The sequence below is a fragment of the Macaca thibetana genome, chromosome 12 (assembly GCF_024542745.1).
Source record: "Macaca thibetana thibetana isolate TM-01 chromosome 12, ASM2454274v1, whole genome shotgun sequence".
Classification (NCBI taxonomy): domain Eukaryota; kingdom Metazoa; phylum Chordata; class Mammalia; order Primates; family Cercopithecidae; genus Macaca; species Macaca thibetana.
The window spans coordinates 20065815-20090083 of NC_065589.1; the positions used below are offsets into that span (position 1 = coordinate 20065815).

General features: G+C 40.7%; 1 protein-coding gene across 1 annotated transcript in view; it reads right to left on the minus strand.

The window, feature by feature from the left end:
* Window positions 1–1680: 1680 nt before the first annotated feature.
* SGPP2 (sphingosine-1-phosphate phosphatase 2) overlaps window positions 1681–24269 on the minus strand; it is a 141716-nt gene continuing 119127 nt past the window's right edge. Inside the window, exon 5 of the mRNA XM_050752082.1 lies at window positions 1681–5616. Within this exon, the coding sequence (XP_050608039.1) occupies window positions 5065–5616 (552 nt within the window). The 3' untranslated portion in view covers window positions 1681–5064. The remainder of the gene's footprint in view (window positions 5617–24269) is intronic.

Below are 24269 nucleotides of genomic sequence, written 5' to 3' on the forward strand. Positions count from 1 at the left end.
TCATTAAATAAAGACTTGGAGCATTTTGAAGTTCCCTGAAGAGCCAGGATCATGGTAAAATACTTTTAAAATGAAGTTTCACATGACGAATTCAGGGAACTGAGCAAAGAGAAGACTGAGGAAGGGAGTGGGCATGAAGGACACAGAAGGAGGTCCCAGCTGTTGGTCATGTCCACCAAGAGAGGAACAAGAAGGACGGGAATGACGCTGTGCATGCAGAGATGGCAGAGGGGCAAGGTGCTCGGGCTGACTGGTGAGTACAGTTAACCCTTGAACAAGATGGGTTTGAACTGTACATGTTCAGTGGTATATGGATTTTCTCCTGCCTCTGCCACCCCCGACACAGTAAGAACAACCCTTCCTCTCCCCTCTCTTCCTCTTTCTCCTCCTCCTCAGCCTCCTCAACATGAAGATGATGAGGATGAAGACTTTCGTGATGATCCTCTTCCACTTAATGAAGGGTAAATGTATTTTCCTTATGATTTTCTTAACATTTTCTTTTCTCTAGTTTACTTTATTGTAAGAATACAGTATGTAATGCTTATAACATGAGATATGTGGTAATCTACTGATCGTGCCATCAGAAAGCCTTCCCATTTATGGCAGACTATTAGTCGTTAAGTTTTGGGGGAGTTGTAAGTTATATGCATTTTTACTACATAGGAGGTTGGCACACCTGAGCTCTGAGTTGTTCAGGGGGCAACTGTATTTCAATGAGGAGTGATGAAAGGAGTCTGTGAAGTTACCTCTGGACGTCACCCCCTCTGGGAGGGGCTTCTCACACTTCTCGTTCATGTGGTTTGATTTCGCAGTATCACAGCCCTGTGCTCATCCATTATTACACCACCACCACTGTTAGTCTTACAATCACCAACATGGTTTGGTTTTTTCTTGTAAGAACCGGAGGTGTTTGGGAAGTGCCTCAGACAAGCTGTTCTGTAGCCATGGAGTACCATCTCCTACCTACTTCCTGTCACATTCCCTGTGCAAACCCCATCTGTTCTCTAAACCTCGCTCATGCAGTCTCCCCCTCCTCCCAGTTCCCATGTCATCATTTTCTCTTCCCTACAGCCTTAACCCTTTGGCTCTTGAATTGTAATTCTCTACCGCTGTGTCTTCTCTGTCCTGCGAAAACCGCACAGGATAGGTTGGAGCGTTACATCTCCTACGTCCTGCTCGAAGTACAAATAGAGTCCTAGGTCCGCCCTTGCAAATAAGGGGCAGTGTCAACTGTATGAACCATCACAAATAGCAAATTTGGGATGCTTAAAGGCAGAGCAGATCATTGCAGTGATAGGCTGTGAATTTGAATTACGGTTGTGTTTATTTGGTTCAGCTGATAGAGAACTCATCTCTAAAAACCTTTTACTTACCTTAACTAGCAAAACTTACAACAATTTACCTTTCAAAACATAGTGACATTTAACTCCATATAAAGTAAAAGGAGGTTCTTTACTATCATGGAGTAGAGGAGGGGCTTTAAGGATGCCAAAATGCCACTTCTTTCCTGTTACACCTGTGGGCCCTCCGTGGCTCGCCAACATTTGCACATGATTGGATTATGACAGAAACAGAGAATTATGTAGCCTGCCTCTTATTTTTGTCCCCTTTTCAACTCAGGTCCAGTGAACTCAGAGAAAAAGGTCTACGTTAAGAAAAAAATCCAAGGAAACAGAACACTGGCTTTTAAAGCATTTAATAAGTCAAAATCAAATAAAAGTGATTTTAAAAAGAATAAATTTACATACGGTACATAAGCAAGACAGCTGAAGGTTTCTAAAATAGAAATCTGGCGCATATGGCGCGAAAACACCACGTGCTTTGATTACACTCAGGAAGCATGAGTTGCCTATTTGGGTGAGAAAATCCCATGTTACAGTGAGATCACTGGGCATGTTTTAGAGTAATTCCAGCCACTACCATGTAAGTGTTTTTAATTCAGGGGTGCCTTCTACGTTTTCATCTTCTGAATATATTGTGACGGTGCAGGTTAGAGCAAAACTGGCATGAAATGAGAGCTGTTTTAGATGAAGATTGCAAGATGGATGGCTTGGCCCACAGTGGCAGTGGGTTGCGGGTGGAATGTGGACAATTAGGATAAAGGCATGTCATTCTATCTGACTCCTGGAGGGGCAGATAATCCTGGGGGCTTTGGTGTCACAGTTCCCAAAAGCAAGTTTGACCAGACCGTAGGCTTACATTGTGATGAGCTTGCCTTTTAAATTAATCTTCAAGACGCCAGATCAAGAGAGGGACCGTGGACCTAGACTGAAGCCAGACCAGTAGGGGGCGCTCCTTCCCCAGAGAGAAACTCCAAATGTCTTGAAAGGAGCTGAACCATACCCTTTGAAGGGGCATGCAATGGTGTGAGAGTGAGAGAGGATTTAACAGAGCAAAGTGCTGTGTGAGAAATGAATGGAAGAGGGCTAGCAAGGCAAGAGTGTGAATCAGGTAATGCCTTTTTTTTCCCCGATCGATTTTTTTCTGATTCTACACCACAGAGCAGGAGTGCTCAAAAACTGGGGTTGGCATTACCAATATATACTTTTCATTCTCCAGTTGCAGTAATCAGATACTTAAAAAGTGACCAACCTATGACAAATCGTTGACTCATTCTTTAATGTGCTGTGGCTGATATAGTCAGCCTCAACCCAAATTAGGTAAGGACAGCCTTAAATATATCAGTATAGCTGATCGGCCTTCCTATTGTTGGGACTTAAAAATAGAGACAGCAGTAAAAATTATGTATATGATATGTATATCATATATATGAGATGCCAGCACCCACTGCTGTGACAATGATCACAATCCCTCTTTTTAAAAGATACACGTGGGAAAAGCTGATCCTTTTGTCAGTTGACTTCAGACAAGTCAACCACAATTATTTTGTGTAGATATCCGGTGTTGTGAACTCTGGCTGGGCAGCCGTGCGGATGGAATTACAGAAAAGTGCCTCATCCAGCTGACAGCCACTGCTCTGCAGGGGCAGATGCAGGCTGGGAGTACCTGCAAGCTAAGGCCCATCCCCTGAGTTGTGCTGCAAATACTGGGCAGAATTTGATGTAAAAGCAGTCAAATGGCAGGTCATCTTGATCTTTGCCTTCTAACTATAATAAATGTGAGAAGAATTTTAAGTAAAAACAGGATGTTTTGCTAAAAATTATTAAGAAATTGGAACGCTGAGTTACATACTAAATATCGTCACAACCATAAGGCTGTAGAACATATTTGAAATAAAGAAAAATGTGATTTTTCAGTTTTAACACGTTAAGAGCCTCTGTAACTTTTAAGGACGCTAATTTTTTCCGAGTATGCACATGGTGATGATGTGTTGGGTTGGTAAAGCACTGGCTTCAGTCCTACAGGCACTACACCTCAATGGATACTTTGTTAACGATAGTTACACTAACTTTAAAAACAGTTCTTGATACCCGTTCCTTATTCTTAGGAACTGAAGAGGAGGGAACTCTAGTGTTTGCATAATCATCACCTTCCCATGTTAAGAGGACTCACCCTAGTAGACTTAATGGGCTTTGTATTTGGTTGGCTTTTTTTCCCTAGAGACACTAAAGTTGTTCTTGCATTCATTACCCTTAAAATTGCCAAGAGATAAGAGGTGGGAAGACAAAAAGGGAGCCTGATTCTATTCAGTAGATGAGAAAATAGATTTACAGAAGATAACAGTGAAATTGGAGGAGTAATGTCAGGGAGGCCTTGTCGGGACCAGGCAATGTCAAGGAAGCCTATCCCTTCTTTGTCAGGCTCCAGAAAGGATTGCGTTCATCTGTTCTTCTACGGATCCACTTTCCTAGGCAGATGCCAGTGCCTTCCAGGTTTGTACGAAAGCAAAACACTGCTCACTGCTGACAATGGGCAGAGGGCCTGTCCCAAACCACTAGGAAGCAAGAAAGGGTGAGAATCTCAGTGAATCCCAGATGTATCCACCTGTGTTGAAGGCTAACCCCCAACCTGTTTGGTGAGGTGCGAGCAGCCAGTTTGTTTCGTGGGTCAGAAGAGTGTGTTAATGGTACCTGGAATCCTGCAAAATCCATGGAAACAAGGAAGAGCAGATCCCTATTTCAGCATGAACACCAGGCTCATAAGGAAAGCAGGCTTTTCCCCATGACCTCACAGCTCTGCCTCCGCCTTTCATCTCTCACAGTGAGCTTTCTTTCACAGTCGTCTTACCACCCAACCAGTAAGTCTAATTTGATCATAATAAGGAGGAGGCTGGGCACAGTGGCTCATGCCTGTAATCCCAGCACTTTGGGAGGCTGAGGTGGGCGGATCGCTTAAGCCCAGGAGTTTGAGACATGCCTGGGCAACACGGCGAAACCGTGTCTCTACAAAAATTAGCTGGGCATGGTGGTCCATGCTTATAGTCCCAGCTACTCAGGAGGCTGAAGCAGGAGGATCGCTTGAGCCCAGGAGGCAGATTTTGCAGTGAGCTGAGATTGTGCCACTATACTACAGCCTGGAAAACAGCAAGATCCTGTCTCAAACAAAACAAAACAAAAAAACACCAAATAAACGATAAGGAAGTCACCCTGTCCAAGAAATGCACTTTTATACGGTGCCACCCCTTCTCCTGGACCAAGGTTCCTATTTTGGAAATAAGACACCGTGCTAGGCAAGGTTGTAATGGAAAAGAAAGGCTGTATCTCCAGCCTCCCAGATCACCCCATCCCTGTTGGCTCTCCTGAACCCAGTGGGGCTCCTAGCTATTCCTAAGCCAGGCTACAATTCCTGCCAGCCCATGACTAGGTCCAAAGTCCATGCAACAGAAAGAGGAGCAGGGGCCGGGGTGGGGGTGTGCCTTTAAAGATCTAGATTATGGATTTTAGCCTGGGTTCAGCTGTAGCGTAACCATTACAGACTAATGACCGCTATGAGATAGTTTTTCCTTTCACACAGCAGCATCATTTATCTAGTAGTAGCAAGACAGCCGTATGACTTTTTTGTTGTTGTTGTTAAAGAAAAATAAGTGGTCAAGATTTGCCTACCAATAACTTTCCTATGTCTTGGCTCTCATGTCCAGTGGGCTAGTTTCCAACTGTTTGAGACTCAGGGTAATCCCAGAAACCTGTGCAGCATTGGCACAAAGGTTGTAGCGCAGATGCCAACAGATGTGTAGGTAACAAACTTGTAAGGCACTTCAATCTCCAGTCTCCGTCTGGCCTCCTTGTTCCTGGTGACCACCTTGAACCATGAGTATAGCACTTGCAGCGAGAGGTTTTGTACGAGCTGACGAACCAAGAGGATCAACACAATTCCCACTGCAAATTTGGTCAGACCCAAAATGAACATGTCGGTGGTGAGCGGTGGGATGTTCTGAATGACAGGGAGAGGTTCAGCCGGCTGGGATACAAGCTGGAAGGAGTGGTTGATCCAGAATCCTATGGTCACTCCAGCCCCAGCAGCCAGAATGGTGGTGGTGTCCGCCCGGGTTGGGCTGTAGTAATCAGAAACAGGGTAATTGTAACACAGGAAGAACGGCACAACTATGACACACACGGGGAAGAGGGGGCTGGCTGAGTCCAGGCGGTCAATGAAGGTCCAGGCAGGGTAGGTGAGGACGATGAGGAGTGCGGTGATCAGGACGCCACCCAGCACATCCTTTGGGAAGGAGAGAAAAGAACAGTGTGAACCAATGAGTGTTTCCTTGTATACAGGTATAATTTGAGTCAAATATGGTTAGTTTGATATTTAAAACACAATTTTTGCATTGTTTTATTTTACAGTACATGTTCAAAGAAAGTGTAAAGTTGTAAAAATTTGAAGTGAAAATGGGAAAAAATGCTCCCAGCAACCATACTACTCATGTTACGTATCTTCTTTCACCTTTTTAACCTTTTGGAATAAATTCTGTATTTGTTTTCTTAATGAATAACTGTAATCTCATTGTCCTTCAAACTTATATAAATCTAGTATTTTGACAGTTATATCACAAATGCTGTCACCATCTTCACAGAGGTGTCACCATCCCTTCTTGGCAGGTGGGGATTGGGCTGCAGGCTGGCTGAAGGGGGAAGCTGGCGTCTGGGGGAGCCAAATGTACACAACAAGCACATCATTGTTATGTAGAGGACATGTTCCTTTGGGGTGGTTTGAGGAGATATTTGGATGTGGTAGCACCAAAATTCTTCTGCATCAGCCTTGGCACTACTACCCCGCCTTCAGAGACAGGATTTCAAACAGTGTGCATACAATTTCGTTGAGCAGTTGTACCATGCTTTATTTAATTAATCCCATTCTTTAGAACAGTAGCTTGCTTTCTTCCATTGCCTCCTCCCTTTCCTGCTTAAAATATCTTTAACTCCTTGATGTCCCACATGTCCCTCTTTCCTTAGTCTTCTCTTTGCACCATATAATTAATCAATTTTTAGTTTCAATACCTAGAGTTAAGCACTTTCCCTAAGTTTGCATGTTTCCCTATATTCTTTTTTTCCTATATGTATAATAGAATTCTAAGGCTTGGTCTTGCTTTTTCTAATAACTTCATTATTTATTTCTCTTGTTTAGTGTCTAATACAATGACATCTGATTTGGATAAACAATGGGTGAGAATTAGATCTTAGAAATAATCACTAAGGCAACAGCAAGTTTCACAGATTAGGGGGTATCCATCCATCTATCCTTCATACAGTGGCCATGTATGAGCACCTACTGTTTGCCAAGCACAGTGCTAGAGGATCCAGATGAACCAAACACACACCATCCCCACCTATCCTGGACCTCACGGTCTGGTAAAGAGACAGGGAGTTACCATTATTTCAGAGAGAAAGAGGTTGACTAGGGATCTTGATGGTCCCTGGGGGCTGGAGAGGAGAGAGTGAACACAGGCAGGAGCCACTTCACACAGGGCCCTAAAGTCCAACCCATTCCATGAGTACTACATCCTGGGAGCAGCCTGAGTTCCTGAAGTAGCTCTCACTGGGTAGCAACATGACTGGGTTTTCACTTTAAAAAGATTGTCTGACCGCAGTTGGGAGGGTGGACAGGGGCAGGGAGGAGTCAGGGTGGATGTGGGAGAACTAAGGGTGGATGGGGAAGGAGTGAGGGTGGATGGGGAAGGAGTGAGGGGGGAGGAGTGAGGGTGGATGGGGAAGGAGTGAGGGGGGAGGAGTCAGGGTGGATGGGGGAAGAGTAAGGGTGGATGGGGGAGGAATGAGAGTGGATGGGGAGGAGTGAGGGTGGATGGGGAGGAGTGAGGGTGGATGGGGGAGGAGTGAGAGTGGATGGGGAGGAGTGAGGGTGGATGGGGGAGGAGCGAGGGTGGGCGGAGGAGGAGTGAGGGTAGTAGGCGAGGAGTGAGGGAGGGAGGAGTGAGGGTGGATGGGGGAGGAGTGAGAGTGGATGGGGAGGAGTGAGGGTGGATGAGGGAGGAGTGAGGGTGGATGGGGAGGAGTGAGGGTGGATGAGGGAGGAGTGAGGGTGGATGGGGAGGAGTGAGGGTGGATGAGGGAGGAGTGAGGGTGGATGGGGAGGAGTGAGGGTGGATGGTTGAGGAGTGAGGGTGGATGGAGGAGGAGTGAGGGTGGATGAGGGAGGAGTGCGGGTGGATGGGGGAGGAGTGAGGGTGGATGGAGCAGGAGTGAGGGTGGTAGGCGAGGAGTGAGGGTGTGGAGGAAGTGAGAGTGGGTGGGGGAGAGTGATAGTGGATGGAGGAGGAGTGAGGGTGGATGAGAAAGACTGCCTGCCTCTCAGAGGGAGAGTTGAGTGTCCTCACAGCCTGCACCTGGCTCCAGGGCTTCACCAGTGCACACTTCAGTTCCCCTCCACTATCCCCTCAGGCTTCACCATCTCTGCAGCCTCCCTCCCTGTGGTGTCTTTTCTTGGGTGTATGAATATGCACTGATATTGCCTTAATTTTGGGGAAAACAAATCCTTCATTTAGGCTTCCTGGTTACCAAAATTGAGCCAAACTCTTTGGGTTTTCTACACGTGTTGCCTCCAGTCTCTCAACTTGATGTGCAGCTGCTTCTAAGCTCCTGCACTCAGATGATACGCCACTCTCAAAGGCCACTCACTGGACATTCATTGGCTGTTTCTTCAGCATCTAAGTCTTCCAACAGCCCCATATTTCCCCTTGGGGATCCATGAGGTTCCGGGAAATTATGGAGTTGAAGCACATGACATATGTAGGCCAATCAATGCACTGAATTCCTTTCATAATGAATAGTGCAGGGGTAATCTTGTGACCTTGCTACAACAATCAGGATGAACTGTAGGCCTGTTATTTGGAATTCTTGGAGACAGATGCTCTGTCTCTCTCTTGACGTTGTGCTCTGGGATTTAAACCCTTTACTTATCAGACCTTTAAAATTCAGCTTTTATTAATGTTACCCTAAAATAGCCCGAATCTTCTGTGACCTCTCAGAAGTCTCTTTCTCGATTTCTTCCTTTACCTCTTCCTCTTTCCACATCCTAAACATGGGCATTTGTACAGATTCTGTCTTCCAGCCTTGCATGTTTCTCTCGAGTTCACATAGCTCCCTGGCTTCGTCTCTCCATTCCCTATCAGTGTGCCTCTCAATTCCACATCTTTGAGCCTCTCTCTCAAAATTGAGGCTCGTATGTTTTAATTGAATGCTAAACATTTCCATCTGGATGTCCTGTCATCTCCCTTAAACCAAGTTTTCTAAAATAAAAATCAACAACCACCAAAAAGAAAAATGGATAAAAGAAATGAGCAGATAACAGAAAAGGAAATACAAATGTCTCTTAAATGTACGAAAATATCCCTAAGCTTACTCATAATAAAGTATGAAAATTATACTAGGGAGAAACTAAAACTTATGTTCCCACAAATAATGGTACGTGCATGCTTATAGCAGTTTTATTAATAATCAGCCCAAACTGGAAACAACTCCAATGCTCGGAATGGGTGAACGGGTAAATCAACTGTGATACTTCTCAGCAGTAAAAAGCAACACACTACTGATGTGTGCAACAGCTTGGATGAAGCCTCCAGGAAATTATGCCGAACCGAAGAAGTCAAGCTCCAAGGGATACATACTGTGTAGTTCCATTTAGATAACATTCTCGAAAAGATAAAACCATAGTGATGGAGAATTGATCAGCAGTTGCCTAGGGGTTTCGGGGTGAGGGGAGGTTGTGACTCCAAAGGGATGGGAGGAGGGAGGTTTGAGGATGATGCAACTGTTCCTTATTTTAGTGGGGGTCACTCAGATCAATACATGTATTAACATTCATGGAACTTTATGCCAAACATAAAGTCAATTCTACTGTTAATTTTTAAATTAAAATTTCAAAATAGATTTCAGACACGTAAACAAAAACTAAAAAGCTAGTGGGCTCTTTTGTTGCCACTGAATGCCCACCGCTGTCTGCAAAGCAGGCTCTGGACCCCTGGCGAGGTTCCCAGTATAGCTGCTCCCTCCTCCACCTTCCCACACAAACCATGCAGAGAATGGACTCCTCACCTGTCCCTGCTGACAGAGATGCAGAGGTTTAACATTTTGTTAATGAAACTGTAGGGGTGAACTGAGAGGGACTCTTTTTCATTCATCATATGAATGCAAAATGGTATAACATTTATGGGGAGGAGCCTGTCAATAGCTTTAAAAATTACACATTTATTTATCCTCCAGCCCAACAATCTCATTCTGGGACTTGACCTTAGAGATATAACTGCTCATGTTTAAAAGGAGATACTTACAAGGTATCTGTTGTAGTATTGTTTGTAATAGCAACACACTGGAAATAACCCAAGTTCCATCTATAGAGGACTAAATTTTACTATGATATAGCCACGCACTGGAATACTACGCCGCTGCAAAAAGAACAAGGAAGCTCTGACAAATTTTAAAAAGCAAGGTGCAGAACAGTGCATACAGTATATTACCATTTCCGTTTTTAAAAGCTGGGCAGGTACAGAGATACCCTTTCACCTGAATACACAGAGGTGCTACTTGGATGGCTGGGGACAGTCAGGAGGAGACTTTTCACAGGATGCCCTGTGTACCTTTTGAATTTTGTATCATGTGAATACAGTACCTCTTTTTAAAAAGTAAGATAAAATTCAGTTTCTCCTCTTCCAAACAGTATCTGCCTTTCAACTTCACATGAGTGGGATCTCAGGACCCTCACTGTGTCCTCCACACAGGTTGGTGTGATAAGATCTCACTCCTGAAGCTCTGAGGGCATTTTGTTTGTGTGGTTTTAAAGGCATAAGAATTCTGAGGGAAGGAGGAGAGCCAGGTGAATGAGCCTCACACTGCAAACAGGTCTCTCCTCTCTTGTGGGGGACAGAAGATTCTCCCACTCAGATCGTCTCCCAGGCAGCTCCACTGGACTCAAGTCTGTGCCCTAATGAAGCCTGGAAGATAAAAAGTCATTTTACCTAAATTTATAATGCACAGAGCTAAATAATGCCGCTTTGAGACTTGCCTGGCAGAGGGACCTCCAAAGGGACGAATCCTTTCTTCCTCATACCCCTAGGCCACACTGCCCTGATGGTTATTTCAATGGCAAATGTTCTCAGAGTTTAGTGTGCATTGGAATCTCCTAGGAAGATGGTTAAAATGCAGATTCAGGGTACTGCCCTCTGATTGTGATCAGAAGTGTGGCCCAGGAGTCTACATTTTAACACCACAAGGTAATTCTGATGTCATGAGTCTAAATAGAAAATTCGAAAATACTAGCATAGAGGTTTACAAAGTCTTCTATGACATGGGTTTCATTAATCCTGTCATTCCAGGTTTTCTCTCACTTTCCCATCAGAACTTTCTGCCCCACTCACATAGGTCTATTTGCTTTTCCCAAATATGCCTAATACAATTTTAGGGTCAAAATTTTGCATTTGTGTTAGGTACAGCACACTTTAACCACCTCCATCAAGGTCTTATTGGTGCATCTAAGGCTACATTTAAAAGCTACTTCCTTTCTAAAATATCTTCATGTATTAACACAGTTGGAACCAACCTTTCTCTTGCTTTCTCCCTGAACCGAATGTGAAGGCACTTGCTGAATGTGACTACAAAAGCCCTTCTTGCATTGCGTTTTGCTGTTGCTGTGTGTTACCTGCCTTTCCGCTACATTGATTATAGGGTCTGATCAGCAAGGTCAGGGCCTTTGCATTATTCCACAAAGCTCCTAGCCTAGTGCCTAACACATAGTAGACATTGAGTTACAGGCATTGGGACACTGGAATGCCTTTCTCTGTTTTTGTCTTTTTTAAATGTTTTATTTCCATAGGTTATTGGGGAACAGGTGGTGGTTGGTTACATGAGTAAGTTCTTTTTTTGTTTGTTTGAGACGGAGTTTTGCTCTTGTTGCCCAGGCTAGAGTGCAATGGTGTGATCTCAGCTCACCACAACCTCTGCCTCTCAGGTTCAAGTGATTCTCCTGCCTCAGCCTCCTGAGTAGCTGGGATTACAGGCAAGCACCACCATGCCCGGCTAATTTTGTATTTTTAGTAGAGACAGGGTTTCTCCATGTTGGTCAGGCTGGTCTCAAACTCCTGACCTCAGGTGATCTGCCCACCTCGGCCTCCCAAACTGCCAGGATTACAGACGTGAGCCACCACGCCCGGCTTGAGTAATTCTTTAGTGATGATTTGTGAGATTTTGGTGCACCTATCACCCAAGCAGTATACATTGCACCCAATTTGTAGTCTTTTATCTCTCACCCTCTCATCATCCTTTCCCCAAGTCCCCAGAGTCCTTTGTGTCATTCAAAACCATAACGCAATACCACCTTATTCCTGCAAAAATGGCCATAATCAAAAAATTAAAAAAGAATAGATGTTGGCTCGGATGTGGTGAACAGGCAACACTTCTCCACTGCTGGTGGGAATGTAAACTAGTACAACCACTATGGAAAACAGTGTGGAGATTCCTTAAAGAACTAAAAGTAGAACTACCATTTGATCCCACTACTAGGTATCTACCCAGAGGAAAAGAAGTCATTATACGAAAAAGATATTTGCACACTCATGTCTATAGCAGCACAATTCGCAATTGCAAAAATGTGGAACCAACCCAAATGCCCATCAGTCAACTAGTGGATAAAGAAACTGTGGCATATATACAATGGAATACTACTCAGCCATAAAAACAAATGAATTAATGGCACTCACAGCACCCTGGATGAGATTGGAGACTAGTATTCTACATGAAGTAACTCAGGAATGGAAAACCAAACATTTTATGCTCTCACTCAAAAGTGGGAGGTAAACCATGAGGATCCAAAGGCATAAGAATGGAATGCCTTTCCCTTATCCCAATTATCTATAATGCTTAGTACCCATTGTTTCAATATATAAATAAAAATCTGTCTTCCTTTCCTCTGTCTTCCTTTGTAATTGCTGATTTATAACCAAATTCTCAGACATCTGGTTGGAATACTTTTTATAAATGAATTCTGTTCATCTTCAATGCATCAGGAGACTAGACTATTATGGTTCATAGCCCCAGCATTTGAGGCAAAAGTAATTTTAGTCAATATGGCTGTTGGTGAGATTTTCAGCCATAAAGGTGACATTGTAATAAAGACACATAGGTATTTTTGTAAGGAAAATGCTTGGACTCTAGCTAATGAGCTTTCTAATATCAGTCTCTAAATTTCTTATAATAAAATTATTCCCAACAGTTTCTAAAAATAAAGACTATAAATACTTGAAAATTTGAAAACAACTTTTTATATCAGTTTTTTTTAAGCTACTAAATTCAGAGAAACTATGAAAGCTCACAAAATATCTGTCTTTGAACTGAATCTGTTGTTTTTATTTTTTTGCATATTCAAAGTTAGGAGGTGACTTCTTTGGAGCCGCACAGTGCTTGGCACAGTACGTGAGGCTAGAGGGAAAATGGTACATGGTTCTACAGGACAGCAGAGGCAAGCTATAGGGCAGATGACCGTGTAACAGAGGGAAAAAATGGGGATAATTGTCCTGAATGGGTGGATTTGAGAGATGGGGAGAAGAGAGGAAACAGTGCAGACGGTTGATAGGGAATATATGAAATATATGGAAGACAGGTAAAGAGAATGGTGCAAAAGGCATGATAAGGGAAAGATACAAGAGCAAAAATGGTGAGAATAAATATTCTTTACTTTGCAAAGAACAAATGTAAATCTCCTTCCCATAGAGAAATATAACTAGACTACAAAGTATACAAAATATACAGCATATTCAAACACCGAGACCCAGCGATTCCACTCCTAGGAACTGATTCTAAGAAAAGAACCAGAGACGATAATAAGGCTGCTCATGAAGTTTACATACAGGGATGATTCTTGTTGGATTATTTCAGCTCATGCCATTTAAATCCAAAAAGTAACACATGCTGCATTACAGAAACATCAGAAACAAGCAAAAATGCATAAAGTATGGAACATACATCATAATAAGAAAGAAGCTAGAACGATAAATCAAGCATATTATGCTGCTTACACCAAAAATGAGATAAAAACCATGCTGTGCTGCTTTCTTATTTAATAATATAGCCAGAACATTTTCCATTTGAAAAGACAAATTTCTGCAACCTCATTTTCTATAGTTTCAAGGTAACCATAAGTGAGATGTTTTAAACAGAATACAAGCTTTACAGAAAGGATGATCCTAATTTTATATAAGTATATACTTGTAAGCATGGATAAAATGTCAGAAGGAAATAAAAATGTTAAGAGTCATTTCTTCTCTGTGTTGTGACATTACAAATGACTATTATCTTCTCTACACTCCAGGATCTTCCAGATTTTCTAGTCAATACTTGTTACTTTTATTATAATATAATGAAATCAAGGAGAAAAAAATCAAAATGTGAAAATCAGAATGTTTCAAAACAGACTAAAGTAGAAATGATTGTTTATAATTTTCATATCATGCCAAAAAAATGAAATACCCTTAAGAATGTATATAATAACATACCATTCCTCCGTGATCCAAGTAACTTTTAAAATAAAGGCATAGGCCAAGCATGGTGGCTCACGCCTGTAATTCCAGCATTTTGGGAGGCTGAGGTGGGCGGATCACAAGGTCAGGAGTTCAGGACCAGCCTGGCCAATATGGTGAAACCCCGTCTCTACTAAAAAATACAAAAAGTTAGCCGGACGTGGTGGTGTGTGCCTTTAGTCCCAGCTACTCAGGAGGCTGAGGCAGGGGAATCACTTCAACTCGGGAGGCAGAGGTTGCAATGAGCTGAGATTGCGCCACCGTACTCCAGACTGGGTGACAGAGTGAGACCCCGTCTCAAAAAAAAAAAATACAAGATGTGTTTCCAGCCTCACCCTATGGATCACATTGTCTGAAATACAGTCAACCTTTAATTCAGTTTACCATCCAAGGTTTATATGTATAAGTCTTTTAAATTATTTGGAAAAAAAAAATCATTACACAAAACTAACATTTTCCAAAGTTCAAATACAGAAAGTTCTAAATCCCTTTGATTTTTTAACCTATTCTCATTTTCTGTTATAAAACTTGATATTTAGGTAAAAGCTTGAGCTTATTATATCTCATTACAGGAAACAATAATAGAGGCAGACAAGCTCCAGTGTGTAGAAAAGAATGCTAATAGAGCTACCCCAAGCATTAGAACAAATTTTTAAAGTAAATGCTTATATAAACCCATAAAATAGAGTATTTTCATTCTTAGCCAAACTGAAACACTCCTTTTTTTGGGTAAACATCTCTGGGTATCTCAACAGCAGACCCTAAACATGAAAACTCCCAGCAGTTACTAATTCTGACCCTACATCACATTCCCATATGCAGTTTACTGCGACAAATTCCCATTCTATCTCCAAACATCTTCCCTGAAGAATGCTATTGAACAGGCCAACACAACACAAGGTTAGCTAGTGAGAAAGAAGGGGAGAGAACAAACCCATTCAGTCAATTGTTAGGAAAGAATGCATTCAGATCTTGAAACTATTTATGCCGAGAACTCTATGATTCTGGCATCTTCCCCTCTGCCAGGTCCCCTGCTGAGAATGTGAAGGGCCTTCTCTGCCCTTGGCTGCCTTCACAGAGCGAGCTGAAGCCGAGAGCAGAGTAAAAGCCAAGACCCACTTCTTTGCAGATGCTGCGAATGCTTTGAATGCAAGCAGACACTGACATTAAAACAAATGGAAACAAACCAAAACACTGCAGTTATTCTAGAAAATAACTTTTAGTCATAGATCGGTCAATGTTTCCTAGTTAACAGAATATTTATTCTTTTCTATGCTAGCTCCAAATGAATTCAATTTCTGAGAATAATGCAGATGAGATTCAATAGCAGCCAAATCACAAGGAGGAGGCAACATTATTCATGAATATGAATATAAATGATTACAGAGGGAAACCTACATGTAATTAGCATATGTATGGGGAGAAAAGTGAATGCATAAGTTCAAAAATATTAATTTCCTATTGAAAGCACATCAATGTCCGTAGGGATCAGTCAAAAGCAGGAAGCTGATTTACCTGCCACATGGTATAAGCAAAAGCAGTAGAATCGCCTGATATGAATGGGTCTTTGAGTGGGCACTCTGTCACTGAAAGCATGTCCTTTCCATGCCATGACGGTCCTCTGAGCCGCCTTAGGTATCCTAGCATTGTTACAAGTCTCGAACTAAAAATCACTAGGTGTGGAAAGAGAAGGCTTTGAAAAAGACTGAAAACTGACTGAGGCTCAGGAGTAACTACATGAGGTAGAAAGAAGTGTGTCAATTTGCACCTTCTGTAATTTTAGAATACATGTCCACTTGGAAAGTGAATATATTTAAACCTTCAGTTGAAATATGAAGTTTAACAGAAGATGGTTTTCTATAAGTGTGTTAAGAAAAATTATATAAAACATGGACAGAAGGTAAAACCTGATTTCTATGTCATATGGGGCAAAGGCCACCCCAGGATTATAAAAGGGAAAGTACTTTGTTCAACTTATTGTTTACTATTGATCAATGATCTCAGACTTAGTGAAATGACAGGTTAGTTGGTAGATTTTTGTCTGGCTGAAATGCAAATAATTTCTGTTTGGTGGAAATGAAACCTACAAAGGTTAGTTTGTTGCCCTGTAGGACAGTAGCCCTGTAGGACGTATAACTAGTTCTGTATATAACCGAGAAATCTCTGTGTAATATTTCTTTATTAGATTGTCTATACATATTTACTAGTTCCTTCATTAAATCTTACTGGTACTTTCATTAATTAATGAATTTAATAAAATCTTTGACACATATTCATTTCATTTTTGGAAGGGAGTTATTATTTTACCATTTAAAATTATATCTTAGCAAGTACATAATTATTTCAGTTGTTTATTTATATGACTAAATATTTATAAAGAAAATTATGTTAGATGATTGAATATGGATATTGCATGTAAAAACAATTATAATTTACTTTTGCTTTCCTTTGTACGTTCTCTTTAAATGGTACTGGTTTGCTAAAAAGTAAGTAAGGCAGGTATTCTGTTTCTCGATGTGATAATATAATAACAGTATAATTTGCATACTTTGTATAATATCAGTATCAACTGGAAATGTATTTGAGTATACTATATATTTCTAAACTTTATTTCGTATCAAGCATGATTTAGGATATAATCACTTGCTTGTCTTGACTTCACAGAATCTAACACGTCCAAACAGAGGTCTTCATGAAACAGACAAAATTTCCCCACCCATAATTCACATGAATATGAACCATTCTACTTATAATGAATCACAGGATTTGGCAGGTCAATAGGATTGTGACATTAGATCAAGCCCCCAGGCAGGTTATAACATCATCTTTGACAACTGCTAAGCAGCTTGCGAGAATGACAAGCCTAGGGAAGGGCAATCTGCTAGAAGACACAAAGGCACTGTCAAACATTCAAGCGATGTTGCTCAAATCTGGGTGGGCAGAGGGGCCTCTGAGCAGTAAGAGAACAGAAAAGAGTTATGTTGGATGCAATATAATTGTTAAGCAGACCCATGCAGGTACAAATTTAATTGACATTGTCACCATATTTGCTGGGATGTGTATCTAGACTGTTTCAGTGCTTTTCAAACTATGTATTGCATTCAGATCTCCCGGGAAGTTTGTTAAAATGCAGGTCTAATTCAGTAGGTCTGGGAGGGGCCTGAGAATCTGCATTTCTGACAAACTCCCAGGTGACACTGAGGTTGCTGGTCAGAGGATTCCCCTCACTAAATCACAAAGGCCAATGTGAACTCTTCATGCTAAAGGGGGCACAGCAGAGCTTTTGGCATGCTCTTTTTTTTTTCTTTTTTTTTGCAACATGTGTAGAAGAATAAAAACATCTGAATTATATTAGAGCTCTTATAGTCTTTGAAAGTCCTAGAGTGATATTCCGATATACTAATACATAGGCGCAAATAGGCACAAGAGAAAAATCTGGAAATTCTTTGTAGACCTGGAGACATGGGTGCTCTCATACAGAGGAAAGTAAATCTATCCCAGCCCTTTGTCACTGACCTTGGGACATGTTGCTTGAGCTGTTGAGTCCTGGTCCTGTGCAAAAGCAAAGCTCCCTGGGGAAATACTTTACATCCCTTCCACATACTAGGAACTAGAGATTACTGGAGATTTTTTAAATGTTAGTTGTTTTTTACAGATTGTTCCAGTGAAGTCAAATATGGCCATGTTCTCTTTTTGATGAGGCTGGACAATCTCACTTACAGAGATTGTGATATCCTTGTTATTACGTATGTTTCAAGTGAGCAGAAGGTTAAACCATTTAATTTTATTACAATGGGGAAGTGACATCCAAGATGTAATGAGGTACAAGGTTATGGTGCTTGGGTGACCCTTTGCTTTCAGAAATGTGGTGAGTACTCAGTATTATGGTATGGAAATCCAACTATGCCATAGGCCTATGCACATGAATTAATTTTATGCAGGTGTCAGGGCTTTAAGAAATCAAATAAATCATAGCACTTACTGGAAACCCTGTATGCATTTAAACATATGATACATGACATGTTTATTTCCTTTCCCAAGTGAGCATGTTTTAAGGAACATTCCCACAGACATACGTAAACACAGACCTCAGCAGTGTTTTGAGATTAAAATGATGTTCCAGACCCTTAGCTAATTTTCAGAGCGTAACTGCAAGCCAGCTACTTTGTTCTTCAACATCCGCTGTATCCAATCAGTGTTCATCAATTCACCAACAGGATAGATTTTGGCAACAGACCAGTTCTTAGGCAGTTTTATGGCTGTGATGGATAAACAATCCGTTTGCCCTTTTGTGATGGGCTGGAATCTGCTATTTCTCTTGACAGGCTACTTGGCCGGGCTCAGTTCTAAACTCTTTAAGGTGGAATTTCTCATTTGGAAACCGCCACCACAGAGAAAGGAAGGATAGACATTAATTCTTTTGAGAACACAGTTCCCTTTTTCAATTGTATTTGGGAGGTAGGGTTGTAATGATTAAGAGAAATCTTGCAAATCAATGGTTTGAGAATTTTAAAATTGATTCCTGAACAACAACAGACAAAAGACATAAGCTCTTTGAAGGCCAGGTGTGTTGGCTCACACCTGTAATCCCAGCACTTTGGGAGGCCGAGGCGGGCAGATCACTTCAGGTCAGGAGTTCGAGACCAGCCTGGCCAACATGGTGAAACCCCTTCTCTACTAAAAATACAAAAATTAGCCGGGCGTGGTGGCACATGTCTGTAATCCCAACTACTTGGGAGGCTGAGGCAGGAGAATCACTTGAACCTGGGAGGAGGAGATTGCAGTGAGCCAAGATTGTGCCACTGCACTCCAGCCTGGGCAACAGAATGAGACCCTGTTTCAAAAAAAAAAAAAAAAAAAAAGGAAAAAGAACATAAAAAAACATAAGCTCTTTGAAACCCATGTACTTGTTTGATTGTCAAAGTTCATATTAAGCGTTGTTCTATTTTAAAAAAAGAAAGAAAAGACACAGAGCAAAGAAAGAAATCATAATAAATGCAAGTACCAGTGGAAAAAGTAGAGCTATTTTTCGTTGCAATAAAGTCTAAAATCTTTCCTCTCTTCCAGGAAATACTCATGTAAATAATAATAGAGCTCAAATAATTACTTGTTCAGTCATTCAGTAGCTATTATGTGCTTTTATTTTTCACTAGCTATTACTTACTAAGAAATATACTTAGGAGGAGAATAAGAATACTCTCTGTCCATTAAATAAAAATAGCTTTATTATTTTATAATAACAAGTTAGACCCTCTATTAAAAATGCATTTCAGAGCCCCGTTTCCATAACTAATGCCCATACACACTCACAATTTTACAACAGTGGCACCCTACTGTACAAGCTGTTCTGTAACTTGCTTTTTTAAAAAGATTAATAATATGTCACAGGCACCTCTCCAAAATAACAGAGCTATATTATAGTCGACCCTCCATATCCATGGGTTCTGCATCTGGATTCAACCAATCTTGGATCAAAAATATTTGAAAGAAAAAATGGATGGTGGTATCTGCACAGAAACATGTACAGACTATTTTCTTGTCATGATTCCCTAAACGATAAAGCATAACAACTATTTACACTGAATTTACATATTAGAAACTGTAAATAATCTAGAGTTGATTTAAAATGTAGAGGAGGATAGGCATTGATTATATGCAAATACGATGACGTTTTATATAAGGGAACTGAACATCTGTGGATTTTCATAACCATGGAGAGTTCTGGAACCAGTCTCCCACCTATACCAACGGAAAACTATATTTTAAGGCCTTTATAATATTCCACTCTTTGGACATACCATGCTTTATTTAACAAGATCAGATTGATGGATATTAAATATATTTTCATTGCTTGCAATTAAATGCATTCATGAACATGTTAGTAATTCAAAGCATGTGTTCTGAAGTCAGCCTGCTTAACTTAAAATCTCAGTTCAGCCTTTTAACAGTGACACGACCTTGGTCAGTATACTTAACTTCTCTATGTCTCATCTGTAAAAATGGGATAATAATAGTGCCTCCTTAGTTTTCTGCTGACTACCCTATGAGGTAGTTAATATATGTAAAGCACTTAGATTGGCACTTAGCAGATCAAATGCTTAGAGAGACATCTAATATATGATCTGCAAAACCTCTATACAGAAAACGACAACATTAGTAAGATAAATTACAGACCTAAATAGAGGCATGTACTGTGCCCACGTATTGGAATAGTCAATATTAAAAGATACCAGCTCTCTCAAATTAATCTATAGATTTAACTTAATCCCTATAAAAAGTCCAGCATTGGAGAAAATGAAAAGCTGATTCCAAAATTTATATGAGAATACAAGAATACTGAAGATAATTTTGAAGAACAAAGTTGGGAGACTGTCACTACCTGATATCAATACTTATAACAAAACTTCAATAAATAATGACAGTGGCACTGGCATGAGGATAGACAAACAGACTAATGGCAAGAGTACTGAGTACAGTCCATGATTTTGTCTTCAGTGGTTTCAGTTACCCATGATTAACTGTAGTCCAAAAATAGGTGAATACAGTACAGTAAGATATTTAGAGAGAGAGACCACATTCACATAACTTTTATTATAGCATGTCGTTATGATTGTTCTACGTTATTATTGGTGGTTGTTGTTAATCTCTTACTGGCCCTAATTTATAAATTAAGCTTTATCACAGGTGCACATGTATAGGAATTAACATAGTATATATAGGGTTTGGTACTACCTGCAGTTTCAGACATCCTTTGAGGGTCTTGGAATGCATACAATGAGGATAACAGGGAACGACAGTATGTATAGAGTACAGTCACTTGACTTTTGACAAAGCCGATGTTTCTGTAAAAGGATAATGGGTAACCCTTTCAATAAATGGTGCTGAGTAAATTGGGTATTCATGTAGAACAAAAAAGAATCACAGATCAATTCAATGTAGATTATAGATACAAATAAGAAAAATAATAAAACCCACAAATATAATAACAGAGTATCTTTATGACCTTTTAGTAGTCAAAAAATATCTTACACAGGACACAAAAGTTGTAACCATAAGGTAAATACTGATGAACTGGACTACATTAAAATGAAGAACTTCTGTTCACCACAAGATGCCAATAGGATGAAAAAGCAAGCTATGGAGTAGGAAAAGCTCCAGCCTAGGCGACATAGCGAGACCTCATCTCTGAGTAATAACACAAATTAGCCAGGGATGGTGGCAAATGCCTGTGGTCCCAGCTACTCAGGACCCTGAGGTGGGAGGATTGCTTGAACCTGGGAGGTCAAGGCTGCAGTGAGCCTGCATGACAGAGTGAGATCTTGTCTCAAAAGAAAAAGAAAAAGAAGTTTGGAATACATGTATCTGACCAACAACTCACCAATAAATCAGTAAGTGAAAGATAAGCAATCCAATTAAAAAAAAGGGAAAAGACAAATCATCACCCCACAAAGGAGGGTGCCTAAATGGCCAATGAAACAAACAAAATGAAGCTAAATGTCATTACTGGGAGAAATTGAAACCACATGAGATACAAAGATGCACTCACCAGAATGGGGAAAATAAGAGGATATTCGCAAGTGCAAATAAGGATGTGGAGAACTGGAAATCTTAGACACTACTGGTGAGAATGCCAATTGTTCTAATTCTTTGGAAAACACAATGGAACATACTAACGCTGCATGCCTATGCATGCCTCAGGACCCAGTAATTTTACTTCTACATTCATACTCCAGAGGAAAATGTACATATTTGTTCTAAAAGGCATATAAAAGAAAGTTTGGGGTAGCATCATTTATATACATATTTGTTCTAAAAGGCATATAAAAGAAAGTTTGGGGTAGCATCATTTAGAGTAGTCTCAAAATGGAAACAATCCAAATATGCATCAATATCAGAAGGGATGAAGTGTGGTACGGTTATGAGTTAGATGCTACACAACAACAAAAGTTAATGAATGAGAGCTACATACAGCCACATGGTGAATTTCACAAACAGAACAGGGAGTAAAAGAAACCTGATACAGAAGAAAGCATACTGTATGATTACATTTATATGAAGTCCAACTAATCTATGGTGTCAGAGATTTGGGGAGCAGGTACCTTTGGGGAGATGCACTGTAGAGGGTATGGGAGAACTTCTGAGGTACCAATAATGCTGTATTTCCTAACATGGGTGGTGGTTACTTAGGTGTGTGTTTACTTTATTGGAAATTAACTGAGCTGCACATTTACAATTTGTTTACTTTTCTCTATGCACACCACAGGTTAACAAAAATTTATAAAGTTTTAAATTGTTTTTCTTGCCCAGGCACAGTGGCTCACTCCTGTAATCCCAGCACTTTGGGAGGCTGAGGCGGGCAGATCACTTGAGGTCAGGAGTTCAAGACCAGCCTGGCCACCAGTCTCTACTAAAAATACAAAAATTAGCTGGGCGTGATGGCGCATGCCTGTAATCCTGGCTACTCGGGAGGCTGAGGCATGAGAATCACTTGCACCCAGGAGGCAGAGGTTGCAGTGAGCTGAGATAGCGCCATTGCACTCCAGCTTGGGTGACAGAGTGAGACTCCATCTCAAAAATAAATAAATAAATAAATAAAATATTTTCCTTATTTTGAACCAAAAAAGTGGGGACTGCACATATCTCGTCCTATACAAATAAGGCTCTAAAAGTCTATTCTTAATCTCTAGGCACTACTTACATACCTATATCCAGATAAAGACCTAGGTACCAGGCCTCTATGAAATTCTAAATTCCATTAGGAACTGTAGAACTTTCTTTTCCTTCCCTGGTTATATCATCCTTCCATTTATTAAATGAAGTGTGCAAAGCATAATGCAGCATGTCTTGAGATACTCTTGCCAGCAGTCTTCCCTCTGTCCTAAGAACTGGTGCCTCAAACAACCCCAAAGCCTCATGCTGCTGACACACCACTCCATGGTTGTTTCTTACACAGCTCTGCACTTGCCAGTTAACTCAGAGTTTTGGAAACACAAAAGTGGACATCCATGCTTGGATGGTATTTGCTGTTCCAAGACACTCTATTACATTTTTTACAAGTCAAAGTTTATAAGCTGGCCAGACATGGTGGCTCATGCCTATAATCCCAGCACTTTGGGAGGCTGAGGCGGGCGGATCACAAGATCAGGAGTTCGAGACCAGACTGGCCAACATAGTGAAACCCCGTCTCTACTAGAAATACAAATAATTAGCTGGGCGTGATGGTGGGCACTGTAGTCCCAGCTACTTGGGAGTCTGAGGCAGGAGGATCGCTTGAACCCAGGAGGCGGAGGTGAGCCGAGATCATGCCACTGCACTCCAGCCTGGATGACAGAGCAAGACTCTGTCTCAAAAAAAAAAAAAAAAAAAAAAAAAAAAAAAGGTTATAAGCTAAACAAAATTATGTTGAAAAAATAATACATGTATGATCTGGCCTGGGCTTCCAAGTTAAATGCAATATTCAGACAAATGGATGAATCTTGTCAAATCTGACTCAATAAAGTACAGAGAAATAAGGGAGAAAAAATAGATTTATCGACAGATGACAGATAATAACCACTGCAATCCACTCGACATTTACTGTGCACTACTGCCAGGTGTTCTGCTGGGAACTGTGTGCTGGGGGAGAATGTATACAAAGGTGAATAAAAGAAGATTCTTACCTTCAAAGGACTTGCAACCTACTGTGATGAACAGACATGAATATAACCAGCCATATGCTTATACAACAGCTTGCTCTGATTGTTAATAAACTGATATTTATGCAATATAGGTTCAGCATCCCAAATTTGAAAATTCAAAATTTGAAATGCCCAAAATCCAACACGTTTTGAATACTGACATGACATCACATGAAAAAATTCTATACCTGACTTCATGTGATGAGTTGCACATGTGACTAAAAATATTGCATAAAATTACCTTTAGGTTATATGTATAAGGTGTATATGAAACATAAATGAATTTCATATTTAGACTTGGGTTCCATCCCCCAGATATCTCAGTTGGTACATGCCAATATTCAAAAATCTGAAAAAACCCCAAATCGAAAACACTCCTAGTTTCAAGCATTTCAGATAAGGGATACTCAACCTATATGACCTAAGAGATTTTGGAATGAAAATCTCTTAAATGTCATTTTATCTACTGAACTAGAAACATTTGTGTTTAACATTAAAATAACCAAACATCAGGCAATTCACATTCTTGTCTTTTCTGTTGGTAAACTGTAATTTTTCCTAGGAGGCCCACTCCTAGGAAATTATCCTAAGCATGGTTTCCCATAGTAAGCTGGGAAGAAACTAGATGACACCGGAAAAGGGGGTCCCAAAGCGAAATGGATGTGATCAACTGG